The sequence below is a fragment of the Aquarana catesbeiana genome, linkage group LG05 (genome assembly GCF_042186555.1).
Source record: "Aquarana catesbeiana isolate 2022-GZ linkage group LG05, ASM4218655v1, whole genome shotgun sequence".
NCBI lineage: Eukaryota > Metazoa > Chordata > Amphibia > Anura > Ranidae > Aquarana > Aquarana catesbeiana.
Window position 1 is genome coordinate 34,503,020 of NC_133328.1, and position 20,004 is coordinate 34,523,023.

The 20,004-nt window shown below is 43.7% G+C and overlaps 1 protein-coding gene across 1 annotated transcript in view; it reads left to right on the forward strand.

The window, feature by feature from the left end:
- The window catches only part of LOC141144175 (kunitz-type serine protease inhibitor bitisilin-3-like), a 45,623-nt gene extending 26,311 nt beyond the window's left edge, over window positions 1-19,312 (forward strand). The window contains exons 3-5 of the mRNA XM_073629598.1: window positions 9,152-9,195; window positions 15,256-15,457; window positions 19,180-19,312. Of these exons, the coding sequence (XP_073485699.1) occupies window positions 9,152-9,195; window positions 15,256-15,457; window positions 19,180-19,216 (283 nt within the window). The 3' untranslated portion in view covers window positions 19,217-19,312. The remainder of the gene's footprint in view (window positions 1-9,151; window positions 9,196-15,255; window positions 15,458-19,179) is intronic.
- Window positions 19,313-20,004: the final 692 nt, after the last annotated feature.

A 20,004-nucleotide genomic window follows, 5' to 3' on the forward strand; every position in this document is an offset into this window, starting at 1 on the left:
ACCTGATGCAAGGAGGAACTCTGCTGGGGCACCTGATGCAAGGAGGGACTCTGCTGGGGGCACCTGGTGCAAGGAGGGACTCTGCTGGGGGCACCTGATGCAAGGAGGGACTCTGCTGGGGGCACCTGATGCAAGGAGGGACTCTGCTGGGGGCACCTGATGCAAGGAGGGACTCTGCTGGGGGCACCTGATGCAAGGAGGGACTCTGCTGGGGGCACCTGAGGCAAGGAGAGACTCTGCTGGGGGCACCTAAAGCAAGGAGAGACTCTGCTGGGGGCACCTGATGCAAGGAGGGACTCTGCTGGGGGCACCTGACGCAAGGAGCGACTCTGCCGGGGGCACCTGATGCAAGGAGCGACTCTGCCGGGGGCACCTGATGCAAGGAGGGAACCTGCCTGGGGGCACCTGATGCAAGGAGGGACTCTGCCGGGGGCACCTGATGTAAAGAGGGACCCTGCCGGGGGTACCTGATGCAAGGAGAGACTCTGCTGGGGGCACCTGATACAAGGACGGACTCTGCTGGGGACACCTGATGCAAGGACAGACTTTGCTGGGGGCACCTGATGCAAGGAAGGACTCTGCTGGTGGCAGGTGACGTGGCTAGTGACACGCTCAGGGATCCCACTGATTTGGCATTATGGTGAGTTGAATGATTTAATTTTATATTACAATGTAATAAATGGAAAAAATGCACTTCAATCATCCTGACACCATAACAATCATGGTGCCGGGATGATTGAAGCGCTAACACCAGGTGTTTGGAGTATCTTTATCTGCTGATTGTTAAACTTTCTAGAATACACATATTTCTATTGTTGTGTAGGATCTGGGCCTGCTGTCCCTCCATTCCTCTCTCCCCCTTCCCCTCTCCATCCCTCATTCATCTCAGACTCTAACCACACCCCATTTGAGCCACGCCCATTTAAGCCACGCCCACTATTTCACATAAACCACACCCATTTTTCGCTGCGTCGAGCTAAGTTTTCTTTTTTGTTGCTATGCCACGCCTACAAATGCATGCCCCGCCCCCTAATTATACAACTCCGCCTACAGCCAAAAAAGTGTCCCACAAATTTTTTTTTGCAATGTTGGCAACTATGAGACTGCTGACATGATACAAGAGATGGTCAGAGACTGTAGACATGATACAGGTGATGATTAGATACTGTGGACGTGATACAAGAGATGGTCAGAGACTGTAGACATGATAAAGGAGATGATGAGATTGCGGACATGATACAAAAGATGGTCAGATACTGAGGACATGCTGCAGGAGACTTATGAGATTGTGAACATGCTATATGAGTTGTTGGAGACTGGGGATATGTTTTAGGAGACAGTCATAGACTGGAGACTGCTAGTTATCACTGCTGTAAGAAAATGTATCATGTTTGGGGGGGGTTAACCAATCTTTAGGCCTTAAATGTGCACGTTAACATGTTTGTAAAAAAATATGCAAAAATGGTTTTAGCAGTGCAAGAGTAAATAAAGTATTTAATTCAATTGGAAAGTTTTTACTTTAAAATGTTATTAGCATGCAAATAAGAGAGGGGGGGGGGGGGTGAAATCTAGTATAGCACAGCCCCCTAGAGGACTGCTGAGAATTACCTGCTCATCTGCACGGCCATGACCAAGTGAACCTTCCAACCCATCTGACACTCTGGGTTCAGACATCCTTGTGCACTGTGTGATAATAATCAAACAACTCAGTATGAATAGATTCTGAGATATTTTACTTGAACCAATAAGAGAAGTTATTTTTGAGAGGGCAGTGATAATCTGCTGAGCCAAGACAACAGCACCAACTCAGCAAATTGTAAATAGATGACTCCCGCGCTGTCTAAGAAAGAACCTAGGGGACACTGCAGCAAACACCTGGTTAGCTGATCCTTAACAGAAAAAAAGGGGAATGTGTAAATAATGATGTTGCGCTGTGTAAAATGCAAAGGATGCACCAAGGTGCAATATTTACCAAAAAGGAGGTGTACTAATAATATTAAGACATAAAGCATGAACTATAATCAAATAAACAAAACAAAGTGACAAAGTCCATGTGAAAAAATCAAACAAAAGTGTAAAATCAAACGATGTGATCCAGCAAACAAGTCCGTGACAGTTTGAAAACATATATACCATACAAAATAAATCCCTCCACCAGTATTGGCAAGTGGCCAGTGCTGAAAATATCTTCAGTGATGACACCTGTGTATCTGCAAGCCTCTCTCCTTACTGCCGTAAGGTATACAGCATGAGATAATCACAGGTGGTAGTATTCAGTAATTCCCTCTTTGTTAGATAACTTAGTCCTTCTTGAATGGTCTCAATATGCGGGGTTTAAGCATAAAAAAGAAAAAACTAATAGCGTGATTCCATAAAAAGAAAGGGAGGTGGATGTGGCAGACAAAAGTAATTACACTCACTTTTTAAATGAGAGCATAGACAACAATCCATGAGTGCCAAGCTCATATGCTTCCATGCAATCCTTGTAGCACGTCTTATCTTACGTGTCCCGGTATATAGTGTTTAAACATAGGAAAGGGAGATGCTCATAGCGTGATCCCATTTTAAAAACAGTTTATTATGTAGTAACAAAGTAGACAAACTCACATTTTTGTAAATACAAGACAGCAACAAACAATGCGTGTCGTCACATCACGTGACTTCATCAGGGAAAATTATGAAGTCACGCGATGTGACAACACGTGTCGAGATTGAAGCAATGGGTACTATCAACATCTGACGGAAGGATACAAGCGCGGCACTCGTGGTTTGTTGCAGTCTTGTATTTACTGCAGTCTTGTATTTACAAAAACGTGAGTTTCTCTACTTTGTTACTACATGATAAACTCTTTTTAAAGCGGGATCACGCTATGGGCATCTCCCTTTCCTATGTTTAATCCCTATATACCGGGACACGTAAGATAAGAGGTGCTACCAGGATTGCATGGAAGCATACAAGCTTGGCGCTCGTGGATTGTTGTCTATGTTCTCATTTAAAAGTGAGTGTAATTACTTATGTCTGCCACATCCACCTGCCTTTCTTTTTATGGAATCACGCTATGAGCTTTTTTCTTTTTTATGTTTAAACCCCGCATATTGAGACCATTCAAGAAGGACTAAGTTATCTAACAAAGAGGGAATTACTGAATACTACCACCTGTGATTATCTCATGCTGTATACCTTACGGTAGTAAGGTGAGAGGCTTGCAGATACACAGGTGTCATCACTGAAGATTTTTTCAACACTGGCCACTTGCGAATACTGGTGGAGGGATTTACTTTGTATGGTATATATGTTTTCAAACTGTCACGGACTTGTTTGCTGGATCACATTGTTTGATTTTTTCACATGGACTTTGTCACTTTGTTTTGTTTATTTGATTATAGTTCATGCTTTATGTCTTAATAATATATATATATATATATTGTAATAGTGAGAGTCCCTGTCGCTATAAAAATGGGGTTAAAGTGGACATAGGGTATGCACATTTGCTTGAGGCAAGGCTTCAGAGCATAAATGTGGACTGGAGAAAACTGCTTTTGCAGCTTTCTCCAGGTTTTGAGATCCACCAGCAGATTGACTGGTCAGGTGTGTGTTGGGCTATTTGTAGACACCTGACCATAGTTCTGGGCTCCACCCTCCCGAGGAGTCCAGGCAAGCAAGGGAGAAGTGTGCATGTCTGCACAGGTCTGTCAGAGTAGACAGAGGGTTCAAGCCTATGGGCTGGAAAAGGAAGCTGGAAAAGAGTGCTGAGGTACTGGGTGTACAGGAAATCTGTTATAGAGCCGAGAGGGCTGAAGCATAAGTTTGAGCAGCAGTGCTGCTAAAGAGAGCCAGGTGGCTTGGTATTTCTGATTGAACTTACATTGTTGCTGTGGAAAGCTGAAACCCCTGTGTGGGCAATACTTCTGTTATCGGACATTTTCTTTCTTTAATAAAAGTGGGCCGACAAGCCCTTAAAACTGCGTATCTGGCGTGGACTCGGCTCACTGGTAAGCTCTACCTTTAAGCTAAACCAACCCCCGATGTTACAAGTGGTTGTTGGATGCGGGCAGAAGACGGTGGAATCCGGGTTCTTGCTCCACAGTGAGTTCAAGTCAGGAACTATTGGCTGTGTGTGGAAGTGCAGCCAGGCAAAAGGCATTGCGTGTTGCAGGTGGTGTACCTGTGAATGAAAAGTCAAACTTATTTTTTTCCTGCTATGAACTGTGTTTGTGTGCATGAGACAGCACAATCTGTGTGTGCACTGTGCAGGTGAGGAAATCTTGCATGAAGTGAAAAGCAACTTGCTTTAAAGTAACAGTGCTTCATTTTTTTTTTTTTTGCTGGAAAGCGCAAAAGTGTGGTGGAAGTGAGCTCAGCGTGGCCTGAGAAGATGTCGCCACCTAGGAGGGCCAGTCCAGAAGGCCTAGTGATGTGCGATGCAGTAAATGAATGGTTCAAGCGGAATCGCAAAGAGTGGGGCGCAGTGCAAGGGGCTGAGATTGTGGCCTCTGACTATGTGCAACCCATGCTACCTACAGAGGAGGTTGGGGAATTCCTGAAAAAATTTGAAAAAGTTGCTGTAAGGAGAAAATGGCCTAGGGATCGGTGGCCAAAATTGCTGCAACCCTTGTTACGGATAGAGTTCCGGTCGGTTTACCATTTAATGGATTGGGAACAGGATGACTACTGCAAGTTTAAAGAGGAAATTCTTCTTAGAGGAGTGTTCCAGCGTATCATGGGCCACCAGCAATGCTCCAGGATGGGAGAGGTGTCACCAGTAGACCAAGGTTTTGGAAATGCAGAGAAACGCAAAGTTTCGTGTCATGGCCGCTTAGGGAAAGTGGTCAGCCCAGAAAGGAGGGTGCAACAGTCTACATCCTGCATGAGGTATAGCCAACCAGTTTTGGAGTGCAAGTCTGCTGTTATCCCTAGCAACAGGAATCGTGTGTTGCCTACAGGGGGCATCAGTGGGTCTAGAAAGGCTGCAGTATTGCTCCGTGACCACATGGGGGCGTCAGCCTGTGGAGACACCACAGATGAAAGACATCGCACTCAAGTGAAGGCTATGACACCAGCTGCAGGAACTGGTAAGACGGTTTCAGTTTATGATGCTGAACCCGGTGAAGTGGGAGTATGTCCAGTGGGGAGATCCGCAGTACAAATGGACATAGACTTGCTGCAGTGTGCTACCCAGAGCAGTGGGGTGGCACAGCGTAAAGCCCAACTAGCTGCAGGGCTAAAGACTGGAAAGGACATGGGGACTCTGCAAGTGCCTGCTATAATCCAGCAGATGGCTGGGAAAATTGAGCTAGGGGTGACCAAAACAGTGTTGGTGCCACGTTCCCTAGTTACAGGTGCTGCAGGGTTGCCCAGGGAAACTTCCAAGGAGCTCGCAGTGACGGAGCAGAGAGTTTCCCAGGTCAGCTATGGAGCTGCCCAAATAGGTAAGAGTGCCCCTTTACAGAGAGCAGGCGCTGTGAAGAGTCACTCAGAGGTTATGGTGGCTCATAGACAACCCATAAAAACGGCAGTTGTGTCTACATGCAATGAAAAGGCTAATGATTGTTTTGACAAAAGTGTTACTATGGGTAAAAGTGATGTGGATTGTAATGACATTGAAACATGTATTTCTTGTAATGTCATATCTGAGAGTGAGGTTGGTAATGTGTTCACTACCAATGATGAGAGTAGATCTCACGTGACAGGCGGAGGCATAGGATTGTCCATGGAGGTCTCAGGGGGTCTCCATGTGATGAAGCCAGAGTCTGTCCAGGATGGTTCTGGTCCTACTCTGGTGGAACAAGGTTGGACTGAGTCACACAGTGAGTGTGTGTGGGCACAACCTGACAACCCTAAGTGTAGCCCAGTTGGCAAGGGGTTAATTCAGCCTGTAAAAGCTGAGAGTTCAAAGCTAGATGTGTTTGTAGCGCCACCAGAGCAAGGTGGTCAAAATAAGGCATTGCACATTGCCTTGGTTGAGGATGCAATTTCTCAAGTTGATATGAGTAAAAAAATATTGTCACAATGTGAGGTAGATAGAAGTGACAAGTGTGCTGTTTTGGCTAGTGAATCCCAGGTTCCTGTGGGGCCTTCTAGAGCAGTTGATGCAGCGCTGTGGAGCACTGGTGATGGAACCACAAGGGACTGGGATGATTGGTGCAAGGAAACACTTGCGGCGCTAGGCCAAGTGACAAAGAATTATGAAACAATGATGTGTAACAACGGTGTGGACAGAACACCTGCTATGCCCATTGGAGGGGTCACAGAATGGCCGATGCTCATGGGTACACTAGCCCCTGTAAAGACTGAGGCCCTCCAGTCTGAAGGAACGGTTCTGGGCGCAGGCATGGCAGATGGGTTGTCCACAACCCAGCAACTAAGTAATAGCAAGTGTCAAGGTGACAATGTGACTATTGTTGACCTGCAGAGGCTCATTGTTGAGTTGGAGGGGAAGAGGAGACATGTGGCTGACAGTGCTCCAGGGGAGCAACAGGCAGTGATGGTGAGTACCTCCAAAGAGGTGGAGGTCTCTTCCAAGGTCTCAACCTCTCAGACTACAGTGGATGAGCCCCTCCATGTCTCGGAGGAGGGAAAGGTCCCTAAAGAGGTCACAAATTTAGACTTGGAATGTATTGAAATGACAGAAACTTTACTTGAAATGCTGGAGTTGGCAAAAACACGCTCACTGTACACTTGGGTGTCTCCATCGTGGTCGGACCAGGTGGTGCTGCGTAGTACCAATGGGTGGAGCCAGGTGATACAGGCGGTGCTGGAAAACCTTGCCCAAGAGTGGAATTGGTGGAACCAATGTTTATTAACCATTTGGCACAGGATCTCTCGATTCCCGGTGAGAGTACTTCCAGTTGTTGATTGGTATGGAGGTCGCTCAGGGGAACTGTTGGAGATATCAGAGGTCTCTCCGCCTGGTGCAGTGACTGAGAACATCTTTGCTGGTGCAGTCCGAGGTGCGGCTGAGCAGTGGTCAGTAGAGGGCGCAGACACTGTCTCACCTGCTAGACCTCATGAAAAGGAAGGGCCCAGAATGGACGCGGCAGTAGTCGAGATACTTTCTGTCACTGGCCAAGAGGTACAGGTTAAGGTACCCGGAGACACTGTAGGAGAAAGTGCTGAAGGTTGCTGTAGCAATGTAATGTGTACACCAGTTGGCATTATCGCAGTAAGGAATGATTTGTGCTTGGGTCTGTGTTTGTTAGGACAGCCGCCCATGGAGCGTTGGACAGCAGGTGAGGTGGAGCTTGGTGATAGTTCCATGGAGCATAGTCACTCGCCTGTGTGTGGTCCCTCCTCAGGACAGGTCCTAACAAACTCTGAAAAAAGCACTGGTGGTATCGGAAGTTGGAATCTCAAAATTGGTGATCTGATGATTGGTGCTGTGAATGACGTGGTTGCCGTAGACAACCAGAGAAAGATATTAGAACCTATAGTGAAGGTTAAAGCTGATGTCAGTGAGTTGAAAGAAAGGATCAGGGAAAGCAGAGTTTCCCCTAGAAAGATGAATAAGCCCAGGCACCCAAAAAGAAGAGGGAGAAGGCTGAGTATAGGGAAATGTAGGACCCTGTTAAGATCCAGGGTGGGACGTACCTGGAAGCGCACCCGAAAAAAAGGTTGGGCCTACGTGGCTGACAGCCAGCACAGAGGTGTCCCAACCATGACGGGTGCTGGTGTTCCTCCCTCCGGATCGAAACAAAGGGGGGGGATATGTAATAGTGAGAGTCCCTGTCGCTATAAAAATGGGGTTAAAGTGGACATAGGGTATGCACATTTGCTTGAGGCAAGGCTTCAGAGCATAAATGTGGACTGGAGAAAACTGCTTTTGCAGCTTTCTCCAGATTTTGAGATCCACCAGCAGATTGACTGGTCAGGTGTGTGTTGGGCTATTTGTAGACACCTGACCATAGTTCTGGGCTCCACCCTCCCGAGGAGTCCAGGCAAGCAAGGGAGAAGTGTGCATGTCTGCACAGGTCTGTCAGAGTAGACAGAGGGTTCAAGCCTATGGGCTGGAAAAGGAAGCTGGAAAAGAGTGCTGAGGTACTGGGTGTACAGGAAATCTGTTATAGAGCCGAGAGGGCTGAAGCATAAGTTTGAGCAGCAGTGCTGCTAAAGAGAGCCAGGTGGCTTGGTATTTCTGATTGAACTTACATTGTTGCTGTGGAAAGCTGAAACCCCTGTGTGGGCAATACTTCTGTTATCGGACATTTTCTTTCTTTAATAAAAGTGGGCCGACAAGCCCTTAAAACTGCGTATCTGGCGTGGACTCGGCTCACTGGTAAGCTCTACCTTTAAGCTAAACCAACCCCCGATGTTACAATATATATATATATATATATATATATATATATATATATTGCATATTGCATACAAAGTAAATCCCTCCACCAGTCTGGTCTGAACTTAGCAATTAATAACGAGCACAGGCTAGAGCCAGGTTAGGCATCCAATGGTCGCTTCTGGTAGTTAGACGTCTGGTTCCATGTCAGATTAGAAACTACTAGGGAGGGACTAAAGCACAGAGTGGATAGGCTAACTCTGACTTCCAGTGCCTTATCACTGTTCCTGATGGTGAGAAGCTCCGTTCCAAGCTGGTTGGACAGCTATTAAACTCTTCTTATATAAAGCTTGTATCATGTCTATACTGTGCATCTATATACTTATAATTAATGTTATATGCTGGTTGTAGTAGTTCTTCTGCTCCCATTACTTTGATTAGATTACTAATTAATGACCCGGGGAGGGAATCCTTCACAGAGGCCCTGTACTGGGAAGAGGCACTGCCAACTTTATAATCAATTCCACTATTTCACTATTTATTTTAGCAAAACACAAAGAATAGACTTGTAACCGTTATAATTTAATAAGGTACCATGTATGACTATTAGATTATTGACATTTGTGGGACCACCTAGCGACCTTTATGTTTTTAAATGATAAACATTTCATTGATTTGTGTAAAAAATCAATAAAGTTTTAGTAGTTTTATGTAAGCGCTTGGCTTGTATATTTTTTAGACCAAACATTTATTTACTTTTGTCAATTTGCATCAAATAATAAGAAATAGCACCGTGTGTAATGTTTTCACCTGTTGTCCTCTATGTATTTTCCGTTGCTCCAATTCTCAATTTCCTAATTAATTATTTTACTGTGTAGGGTGAAGACTAGATCCAACTTACCAATAAAAACCCCAGTGACTGGTAAGTGTACCTACAAATAATGAGTCAGGGGTAAATGCTGGCAGATTGAGTCCCCCAATGGCTTATTCTAAAGGTTTTATTGCATGTATGAGTGGAATTTACAGCATTCAACTAGGGCTGCAACTAACGATTATTGTCATAATCGATTAGTTGGCCGATTATTGTTTCGATTAATCGATTAATCGGTTAATAACATTAAAAAAGTGTGGTGCATAATTTAGTTAATATGTAAAGTTTTAAAAAAAGGCAATTTATTCTTAAATATCTCTATGCAGTGGTGAATATAAGTAACCAACTATATGGTTGGGGAGAAAAATATCTAATCCACTCTGAGAATAACAGACAGAAGAGATATTCTGTATATACTATTAGAGGAGAGATATACTGTATATACTATTAGAGGAGAGATATACTGTATATACTATTAAAGGGTGAATCTGGTAAATATCATCAGACTCAGATCTATTTTTTATTTAAAAAAACAAACAATGTCTTCCCCGACAAATGACAAAAAATGTCATTTTAAGAACGTTCGATCGATTTTCTAATTGTTAGTAGGGTCAAAATCGAATTGTCAAAGGATCTGCGGGAAAAGGTAGTTGAACTGTAAAAAAAACAGGAAAGGGATATAAAAAGATATCCAAGGAATTGAGAATGCCAATCAGCAGTGTTCAAACTCTAATCAAGAAGTGGAAAATGAGGGGTTCTGTTGAAACCAAACCACGGTCAGGTAGACCAACTAAATGTATTTATTTATTTAATTTATTTACAGTAGAGATTATTTGCTCTATTTGTACTATAAAGAGCTCATTTTAGTTCTTTTTTTAACCCCATTATGTTACTGGCCGATTAATCGATTATGAAAATAGTAATCGATTAATTTCATAATCGATTAGTTGTCGATTAATCGATTAGTTGTTTCAGCCCTACATTCAACCTCATGCACATTGGGAGTTTTCCCAGCTCTACTAAACGCCTTTTCCTCTGGCAGGAGAAAAGCAGCTTAAAAAGCACCTAAATCCGCTTTTAAGCACCTCAAGCATTCAAGCGTTCATTTATTCCATTGGGCAGAATAATAATGTAGTGCTAAACATGCTTTTAGACGTGTTTACAGGCATGTAAGCGCATCAAGAGTTTTGTCTGCTCAAACGTTGCTCTCCTGAATGCACAAGTTATGTTTTTTTTTCAGCCTCTAAACCAGTGATGATTAACTCTTTTGATGTGTGTGTGTGTGTGTGTGTGTGTGGGGGGGGGGGGCTCGAGTGCAGCCCTCAACATCATCATAGGGGCGCACATAAAATTAATTGGACATCAAGATATAGTCAGACTATGGGCATGACACAAGAGATGGTCAGAGACTGTGGACAAGATAAAAGAGATGGTGAGAGACTGGGGACAAGATACAAGAGATGGTCAAAGATTGTGGACATGATACAAGAGATGGTCAAAGACTGTGGACAAGATACAAGAGATGGTCAGAGACTGTGGACAAGATACAAGAGATGGTCAAAGACTGTGGACAAGATACAAGAGATGGTCAGAGACTGTGGACAAGATACAAGAGATGGTCAAAGACTGTGGACATGATGCATGAGATGGTCAGAGACTGTGGACAGGGTACAGTAGATCGCCAGAGACTGTTGACAAGATACGAGAGATGGTAAAAGATTTTGGACATGATACAAGAGATGGTCAAAGAATTTGGACATGATACAAGAGATGGTCAGAGACTGTGGACAAGATACAAGAGGTGGCCAAAGACTGTGGGCATTGATACAAAAGATGGTCAGAGACTTTGGGCAGGATACAAGAGATGGTTGAAGACTGTGGACATGATACAAGAGAAGGTCAGATACAGCTGATATTATACAAGAGATGGTCAGAGACTGCGGACATAATACAAGAGATGGTCAGAGACTGCAGACATAATACAAGAGATGGTCAGATATTGCGGATATGCTGTAGGAGACTGTCAGAGACTGTATAAATGCTATATAAGTTTTTGCAGACTGGGGAGACCATCCTAGACCAAAGAAATATTACATGAGACTGGTAGACAACGCAATAGGGAAACACAAATAAGTGTCTGCAGTGGCCACGAGGGTCACACATAAAATACACCTATATAGGTAAATGCCTATGCGTGCATGGCCACATAGGCTAACATAGAGGAGGATTTAGAAGCTCCCTTAAAAATGGCATTTTTTTACACCCAGTGTGCAAGAGGCCTTTAAATAGGTTTTTGGGGGTATTTTGTATACCAGCATTCCTGATAGTGTCTTCTATCTCTTGGGGACTCTATTGGTGAGATCTGTGCTGAGTTCCTGGGCCTGTTCTACAGATGAGTGAATGTGCCCGGGTTCAGTTCATGAATAGTTTTGCGAATCTTGCTCGAAGTTTGCAAACTTGGTGGCGAACACCATTGAAGTCTAAGGGGCCAATCTTATTATTCAATTTTGTCTACCTGTAGGGCTAATATGCAAGCTATTGTCAAACAAAAGGCATGCAAAGCTGACCACTGCTAAGGGGGACATGTACTAATGCCCCTTCACAAGAACCAGCTCCAACACTCACCTACAATATGGCTGACGTAAGACAACTCTTTTAAAGAAGGGGGGCTGGGTTAGCCATTTCTTTAGGGCCCGTTCACACCATTTGCAGTGCATTAAACATGTTTCCGTGTGCAATTTCCACACTGCATGGGAATGTGCTGCCCACTTTAGACAAGTGTGGGTGTTATTAATTGCTAATTGTTAGCAAACACACACATTTGTGGCCACCTGCCATACTTTTTGTGTGAATTAGCTGTCAAAAAAGGCACCTCATGGGACTGTGCAAAACCGCACATGTTCTGGTGTTAAGCGGCCCTAAAACTAATTGTGACTAATTGCTGACCAGGAAAAAGGCTATGCTCTGCCTTGGAAGTTGTTCTTTGTTCCTGATCGTGAACCTGTAAGCTTTTCATCCAAAAGTTTGTGATTCTCAACCTTCACGAATCCTGGGGTTTCTCGCAAATCCAAGGAAGCAGACAACCAAAACCTTATGCTGGGTCTGCACACCAAAACAGATAGAACACCTTTGGGATGAATTAAAGTGGAGACAGCAAGCCAGGTCTTCTCATCCACATCAGTGCCTGACCTCACAAATGTGCTTCTGGAAGAATGGTCAAACATTCCCATAGACACACTCCTAAACCTTGTGGACAGCCTTCCCAGAAGAGTTGAAGCTGTTATAGCTGCAAAGGGTGGGCCAACTCAATATTGAACCCTACGGGCTAAGACTGGGATGTCATTAAAGTTCATGCGCATTTAAAGGCAGGTGTCCTAAAAGTTTTGGTAATATAGCTTATGTCAGGCAGCTCAGCTTATAATCTTGCTGAAAGACAGCGGAGATAAAATCAGTTCAGTTACAGGCAAATATGTTTACACCACATATTGCTTTGTTTCTAGTGGGTCTAAGCATGGCAGGATACTTGACTTCTAAGTAGAAAATGCCTTGTCCCAGCCTGTGAGAGGACAGTGAAATGAGGAGCAGCAGACTGATGAGCTCATCTCTCTGTCACTCTGCTCTCTACTCCTATCAGCGTGTTTTTTGTTAGCAGATAAACACCGAAACACAGCTGATTTTGTTACCTCTCCCTCTGCCAGTCTGAGCTCTATTGTAAAGGGATTTGCAGGAGGCTGATAATGATACCAGCTAAAATTAGGGTTCTTACATTGCTTGTGTTTAATAAAATACATTTAATAAAATATTAATGATTACAAAGTTGTATTCATTGGTGTGTTTTATATTAGCCCGGAGTTCAGCTCTAACCACTTGCAGTAACTGTACTGCTGGTGGGCGGCTACCAGGGGCGTTGCTAGGTGGCAAAAAAAAAACAGGGGCTTCAGCCCAAAGTCCGAGCCCAGCACTGGGGGGGGTTGTTACCTACCTGACATGCACTGACCTACCTGACATACACTGACCATTACACTCACCTACCTGACATACACTGACCTACCTGACACACACTGACATACCTGACGTGCACTGACCTACCTGACCCACACTGACCTACCTGACATACACTGACCATTACACTCACTTACCTGACACACTGACCTACCTGACATACACTGACCATTACACTCACCTACCTGACATACACTGACCTACCTGACACACACTGACCTACCTGACATACACGGACCATTACACTCACTTACCTGACACACACTGACCTACCTGACATACACTGACCATTACACTCACTTACCTGACACACTGACCTACCTGACATACACTGACCCACACTGACACGCACTGACCTACCTGACCAGACTTCAGGTGACGTGACCTCCTCTTGCAGCTCAGCCATAGTGTGCGGCGTGCCCATCACAGTAGAGTATACAGCAGGCACTCCAGGCAGCCAGAGCCATGACAGGACAGGAGAGGAGAGCCACTCGCCCGAGCGCCAAGTGAGTATTTTCTCACAGTGGCGCGGCGGCCACATTGTAATTCCTGCCCTCTGGAGCTTGCAGCGCCTATGATGGACATCATACGTCCCGCGGTCCACACATTGGACCAGTGGGACGTTCATCATAGGCGCTGCAGGCTCCAGAAGGTGGGACCTGCTATCGGTCCCCGCTCGGCGGCGGCGCTCGGGGCTAATAATAGAACTGTGCATGCCTGAGACCAGGAGCTTTTTGGGGGCCCACTCGGGGGCCAACTCTATTTGTGTGAAAAATAATTATAAATTTCAGTTGGGTACAGTGTTGCATGACTGAGCAATTTCCAGTCAAAGTAGTGCAGTGCTGAATAGCACAAAATGCCCTGGTCATGAAGGGGGGGGGGGGTAAAACCTTCCAGGAATCAAGTGGTTAAAGCACACCAATAAGACAATTTACATTACAGTTATTGCATTCCCCACTAGCGGCCCGTCTATTAGGGGTGCCTGGGTGTCGCCTCCTCTCTCCTCTCCACCCCCTATATGCAGTGGATAGATTCATGTACCGCTGCCGCCCCCCTATCCCCCTATTCATGTGTCCGGCCCCTTTCAGGTCACCAGGCACATGTACTACAGTAGGCCAGGTTTTTTTTTAAGCACCTGATCAGAGCCATAGGCTCTACTAGGCTTCAAAAAAGCGTGGGCCCGGGACACTGAGGATGCGTCCACAGACCTCCCAGGTGTGTTGCAACAGTAGATGAATATCCGCTGTTGCAACACTGATCCTCCTCACGGCCAATCAGGAAGCAGGTATGAAACCCGTTTCCCGATTGGCCATAATGTCAGGCGATCCTCTTGGACACCTAGCGACGAGAGGAGCAGAGAGGAGAGTAATCCAGGAGAGGATACTGGAGCCCGCCACGCTGGAAGATGGCCACAGCAGCTCCGACCGCTGCTCTCCATGCCTGAATCCACGGGAAGGACAGCGGGTGGTGGAGGGGGTGTTAGTGCCATGCCGTGCTGCGCCCAGGGGGGGGGGGTGTTTGCTGCCCCCCAAAAAAAACACAAGTCGCCACTAGCAGTCACACAAATATCTAAAAAGAATGATAAGACTAGAGAATAACCGTAATGTCAAATTAGTCTAAATATGGTTTCTATCTCAGCAATCCATTTCAAACAGTATACAAATATTAACAATCCAGCCAGCAGATAGTGAACCAGTAAAACTTTTTTTTTGGACCCCTTACAATTTTACTAGAGGACCCCACACTTCTCAAAACGGTATCTCCTAGCTAGTTATTGTACAAGTACAAGTTACTGGAACCAAGAGTGGGCTCCTCAAGTGACTGGCAAAGGGGTCCAGAGGGATCCAAAGGAAGCAAAAGGTATCCAAAGGGGCCCAAAGGGATCCAAAAGGTGAAATCACTGCATTTCTCTGGTTGGAAACTAAAGGCACCATCTTTGTTCAGCAAATCAACTCTCTAATCACTAAGACAATATCATGCCCTGTTGACCATACAGTCGTTTCTGGACTCTTCTAATGTTATTTTAGCCCAGAATAATATGTTACATTTTCTGTCCAATTCAAATGATACAAATATCACAGTTAATAACACTCTGTCATTCCAATACAGGTGCAGCTGCAACCTGCCAGTTACCAATGGCTGTCGGTTTATGCGATAATAATATCTTGCGCTACTTCTATAACAGCGCTGAAAATAGATGTGAAATCTTTGACTATCACGGCTGCTTTGGAAATGCCAATAATTTCATGACTAAACTGGAATGTGAGAAGACCTGCCTGATACCAGAGAAAAACGACCTTTTTGATTTTGGGTGAGTTTGGACAGCAATGATAGAGAATTTATAGAATGTAGAAACTGCATCCCGAGAGGATAAGAAACAGGAAACCGGAGCTGTGGCAACCAATCAGATTGTAGAAAACAGTGTACAGTGCAGGTTGAAACATTAAAGGGAACCCATCAACGTAGGAAACATTGCTTACTTGAAAGCTCCAGCACATTCACCCCAGTTCTGGCTAGTGAATCTTTGACTTGCTACAAGTTTAAAGGCAATGATGGGTCTAGACTCCTGACCTGTGTTATTCAAAGAAGTAGTATAGTACTTAATGAAACCAAGGACAGGATGGCCACTTGGAACTTATTCCTTTAAAACAGAGGTCTTCAAACTTTCTAAACAAAGGGACAGTTTACTGTTTCCTTCAGACTTTGGGGGGTGGTCAGTGTAAGTAGAAAACACGCTGGTATTATTGGGAGTACCCCATCATTGGTATAAGTGTGAGGAATGGTGCCCCATTGTTACTATGAGGGTAGAGAATAGTGCCCATTGTTGGTATCAGGGGAAGGAATAGTGCCCCATTGTTGGTATCAGGGGAAGGAATAGTGCCCCATGACACTATTTTTAAAATCCCGCCACACCAAAAACACACATGATACTTCACTAACATGCATTTTGAACTGCACACATTACCAAGGTGTATTGGGCTTCCATTAAGAATAAATATGACTCCTAAACATCAAAAGTGCAATAAGATGAGTAAACCTAAAAATAATAAACACCCCTAATAAAGTGCATCGAAAAACAATATAATAATAATAATAAAAAAAAAAAAATGAACCAATTTAAAATGACTCATACAGTGACACCACTGGTTAAATATAAAAAGTCCATCAATAGTGCCAACTTTTATGTGCTTGAATTCCCTTAGAAAGTGCTCCACACACTCCATGCAAATAAGACTTGCTGCCTCCAACCATTGCTCTTCCGTGTATTCACACCATGACCTCCTATAATGCTTTTTTTCTTTCCTATAAAAAAGAATATAAAAACATCTAAAAAATATAAAAATGAAAATAAAAAATTCCTAATAAACCATAAATGCACCAGCCCCATCTAGTGGTGGATCAGCCTAAATGCATGCCAATAATATCAATCTTAAAGAGTAACTGCAGTCTGCTCACATAATTTGTAATAAAAACATCTTTGCCATTTTGATGCATCCCTCCAACCACTTTGCATATTATTTTATATATACTGTGATTCTGTACTTACCAAATATGCTTCAAAAATCTCCCTCCACTAAGTCTGCATGCAGCCATTTTAACTGTTGACAGCTGAAGCTGCTGCCTGTTCACTTCCTGGATTTAGACAGAGGAATACCTCCAGCTCTGCAGCCCTGCAACGCTCATTGGCCCTCTTATGACTCATCCCCCCTCCCTTCCTTGTAAACTTACCAGAGAGTGTGAGAGAGAGCTGTGCATGATGTCATAAGCCTAGGCCTTTTACCAGACAAGAAACAGGAAGTGGGCTGTATAAGGTATTTACTGGCAGAAAAAAGATGGAAACTTGAAAAAATGACTCAAGGTCTGCTTTAATTATAACGCCATTGTGTGGTTCCAAATCATATCTACACCCCCGAATGGAACTATTCTCATTGGGATCAATGGCTGTATAGTTGTATTTGGTAGGTTTAAATAATTTTAATTAATAATTAGCTATAAAACAATTTACGTCCAATTCAATATTGAGGCCATGGGGGGTTAGGGTCCCCAATTCAAAAATCCACCTTGTTTCATTTTCTTGGGGATTTCCTGTGCTAAGTTTAACCACTTAAACTCTGGACCATTTGGCTGCCCAAAGACCAGAGCACTTTTTGTGATTCAGCACTGCGTCGCTTTAACTGACAATTGCGCGGTCGTGCGACGTGGCCTCCAAACAAAATTGATGTCTTTTTTCCCCACATGGTGGTATTTGATCACCTCTTCAGTTTTTATTTATTGCGCTAGAAACAAAAAATAGTGACAATTTTTTTAAAAATGCATTATTTTTTACTTTTTGCTATAATAAATATCCCCAAAAAATATATAAAAAAAACATTTTTTTTCCTCAGTTTAGGCCGATACATATTCTTCTACATGTTTTTGGTAAAAAAAACCGCAATAAGCGTTTATTGATTGGTTTGCGCAAAAGTTATAGTGTCTACAAAATAGGGGATGGTTTTATGGCATGTTTATTAATAATTTTTTTTTTTACTAGTAATGGCGGCAATTTTTATCGTGACTGTGACATTATGGCGGACAGATCGGACACTTTTGGTGGGATTTTGGGACCATTCACATTTATACAGCGATCAGTGCAATTAAAAATGCATTGATTACTGTGTAAATGTGACTGGCAGTGAAGGGGTTAACCACTAGGTGGCACTGTAGAGGTTAAGTTTGTCCTAGGGAGTGATTCTAACTGTGGGGGGAGGGGCTATGTATGACACGACACTGATCACCGCTCCCGATTACAGGGAGTGGTGATCAGTGTCCTGTCACTAGGCAGAATGGGGAAATGCTTGTTTACATCAGCATTTCCCCGTTCTTCCTCTCCGTGAGACGATCGCGGGTATCCCCACGGACATCGGGTCTGCGAGACCTGTGATCACACTCATGGAGGTCGCTGCGGGCGCGCCCACAAACCGCTTCTTAAAGGGCGACGTACAGGTACGTTAATCTGCCTGCACGTGCCCTTCTGCTGAGGTATATTGTCGTGAGCCGGTCGGCAAATGGTTAAATCCCACCAATGCCCTTTTATTCTGTCTATCTCAGTGTTTCTGAACTCCAGTCCTTAAGGTGCCCCAACAGGTCCTGTTTTCAGAATTTCCCTCAGATGAAACAGCTGTGGTAAACACTAAGGCAGTGAAACTGATCAAATCACCTATGCAAAATAATGGAGAGCCTGAAAACATGACCTGTTGGGGCGCCTTGAGGACTGTAGTTGAGAAACACTGGTCTATCTCATAACATTTTATAAAACAATTTACATCCAATTCAGTATTGAGGCCCTGGGGGGTTAGGGTCCCCAATTCAAAAATCTGCCTTGTTTCATTTCTGGAGATTTCCTGTGTTAGGTTTGAACCCCTCCAATGCCCTTCTATTCTGTCTATCTCATAAAATTTAAACCCATTGGGTCTTTGTTATGTGCTATTCTAAAATACAGGTAGTTGGAGACATTGTGTTGTCTAAAGCCCTTTCTTATATTTATGTGTTCCCCAATCCTTATCGGGTGGTCCGTCTTACCTACTGGTACCCACAATCACACTCTAACACATAGGTCATATATGTGGTATTACAGGTGATACATTTCCTTATCTCACTCCTATCAAATTCTAGGTCTAGGGATCTGGTGAGTTACACCATTATAGGGGGTTGCGGTGTGCACACATGGAAGAGCACTGGTTGAAGACAGCAAGTCTTATTTGCATGGAGTGTGTGGAGTACTGGAATTCAAGCACATGAAAGTTGGCATTTGCATTTGCACTTTAATTAGTGGTGTCATTATATGAATCATTGTAGACTGTTCTGTTTTATTTGATTATATTGTTTTTCGATGCACTTTATTAGGGGTGTTATTATAGAGAGGTTATCCATTGCAGGTTTACTCATCTTATTTCACATGTGATATTTGGGGGCCATATTGGCACCTAGCGCTGACTTTTTTGTGTGTTAATTAGAATCTGAACATTAATGCCTTTTCCTTTTCTTTCTTTTCAGTGTAGATTCTGGACTGTCTTTTGCACTGGCAGAATGACCGAGAACACACATGGGAGCAGAAACATGTACTCTGTAAATGATGTATATGTGTCATTGCTTTACAAAATATTGGAAATAAAAAAAATTGACTTTCTTTTTTTTTTTTTACAAGTGAAAAAAACGCTGATAAAATGCTAGAGCTATTGTTATTTTTTTTTCATATGTTTGAATGGCTATATCAGAATTTCTCAAGTAAATCAGAAGCAGGGATGAGAAACTGGGAAAAGTCATGAGGCTGAGACACTATAAAGCATATGGTGCAACAATATAATAGTAGCATATTAGTAACTGTCAGGCAGATATACAGTAAAAGGCACAAGTAATGCATCTCTACTGTCCAGTTACAGGCTTGGGACAGGGAAGAGATTACACAACAAAGAAAATAAATAAGAGATTAGAAAATGCTTTAAAAAATTCTAAATCTAGCACTATAACAGGCATGTGTAAAGGGACCCATAGCTATAAAAGGACAGATGTAGATCAAGCCACATAAGTCAAAATTTCAGGTCCACTGTGACAGTATCACCCTAAGGAAAGGGCCCCCGCAATGTTGGCTATATGACTTACGTTACATTATAGGTTGATCATGAATTGTCTAAATAGACATCTCAGACTGCTGGTGACTTCCTATTGTAGGAATTGATTGATTCTTGCTCAGTGCCATCCATTGTGCTCAGCACCCTACTGATTATATTATTCTAACACTGCAAGGAAGGTGCAGCTCAGAACAAGCATTTTATGGAAGCTTTTAATTTCTGTCTGCTTCCCCATTGAGGGGATTCTCTG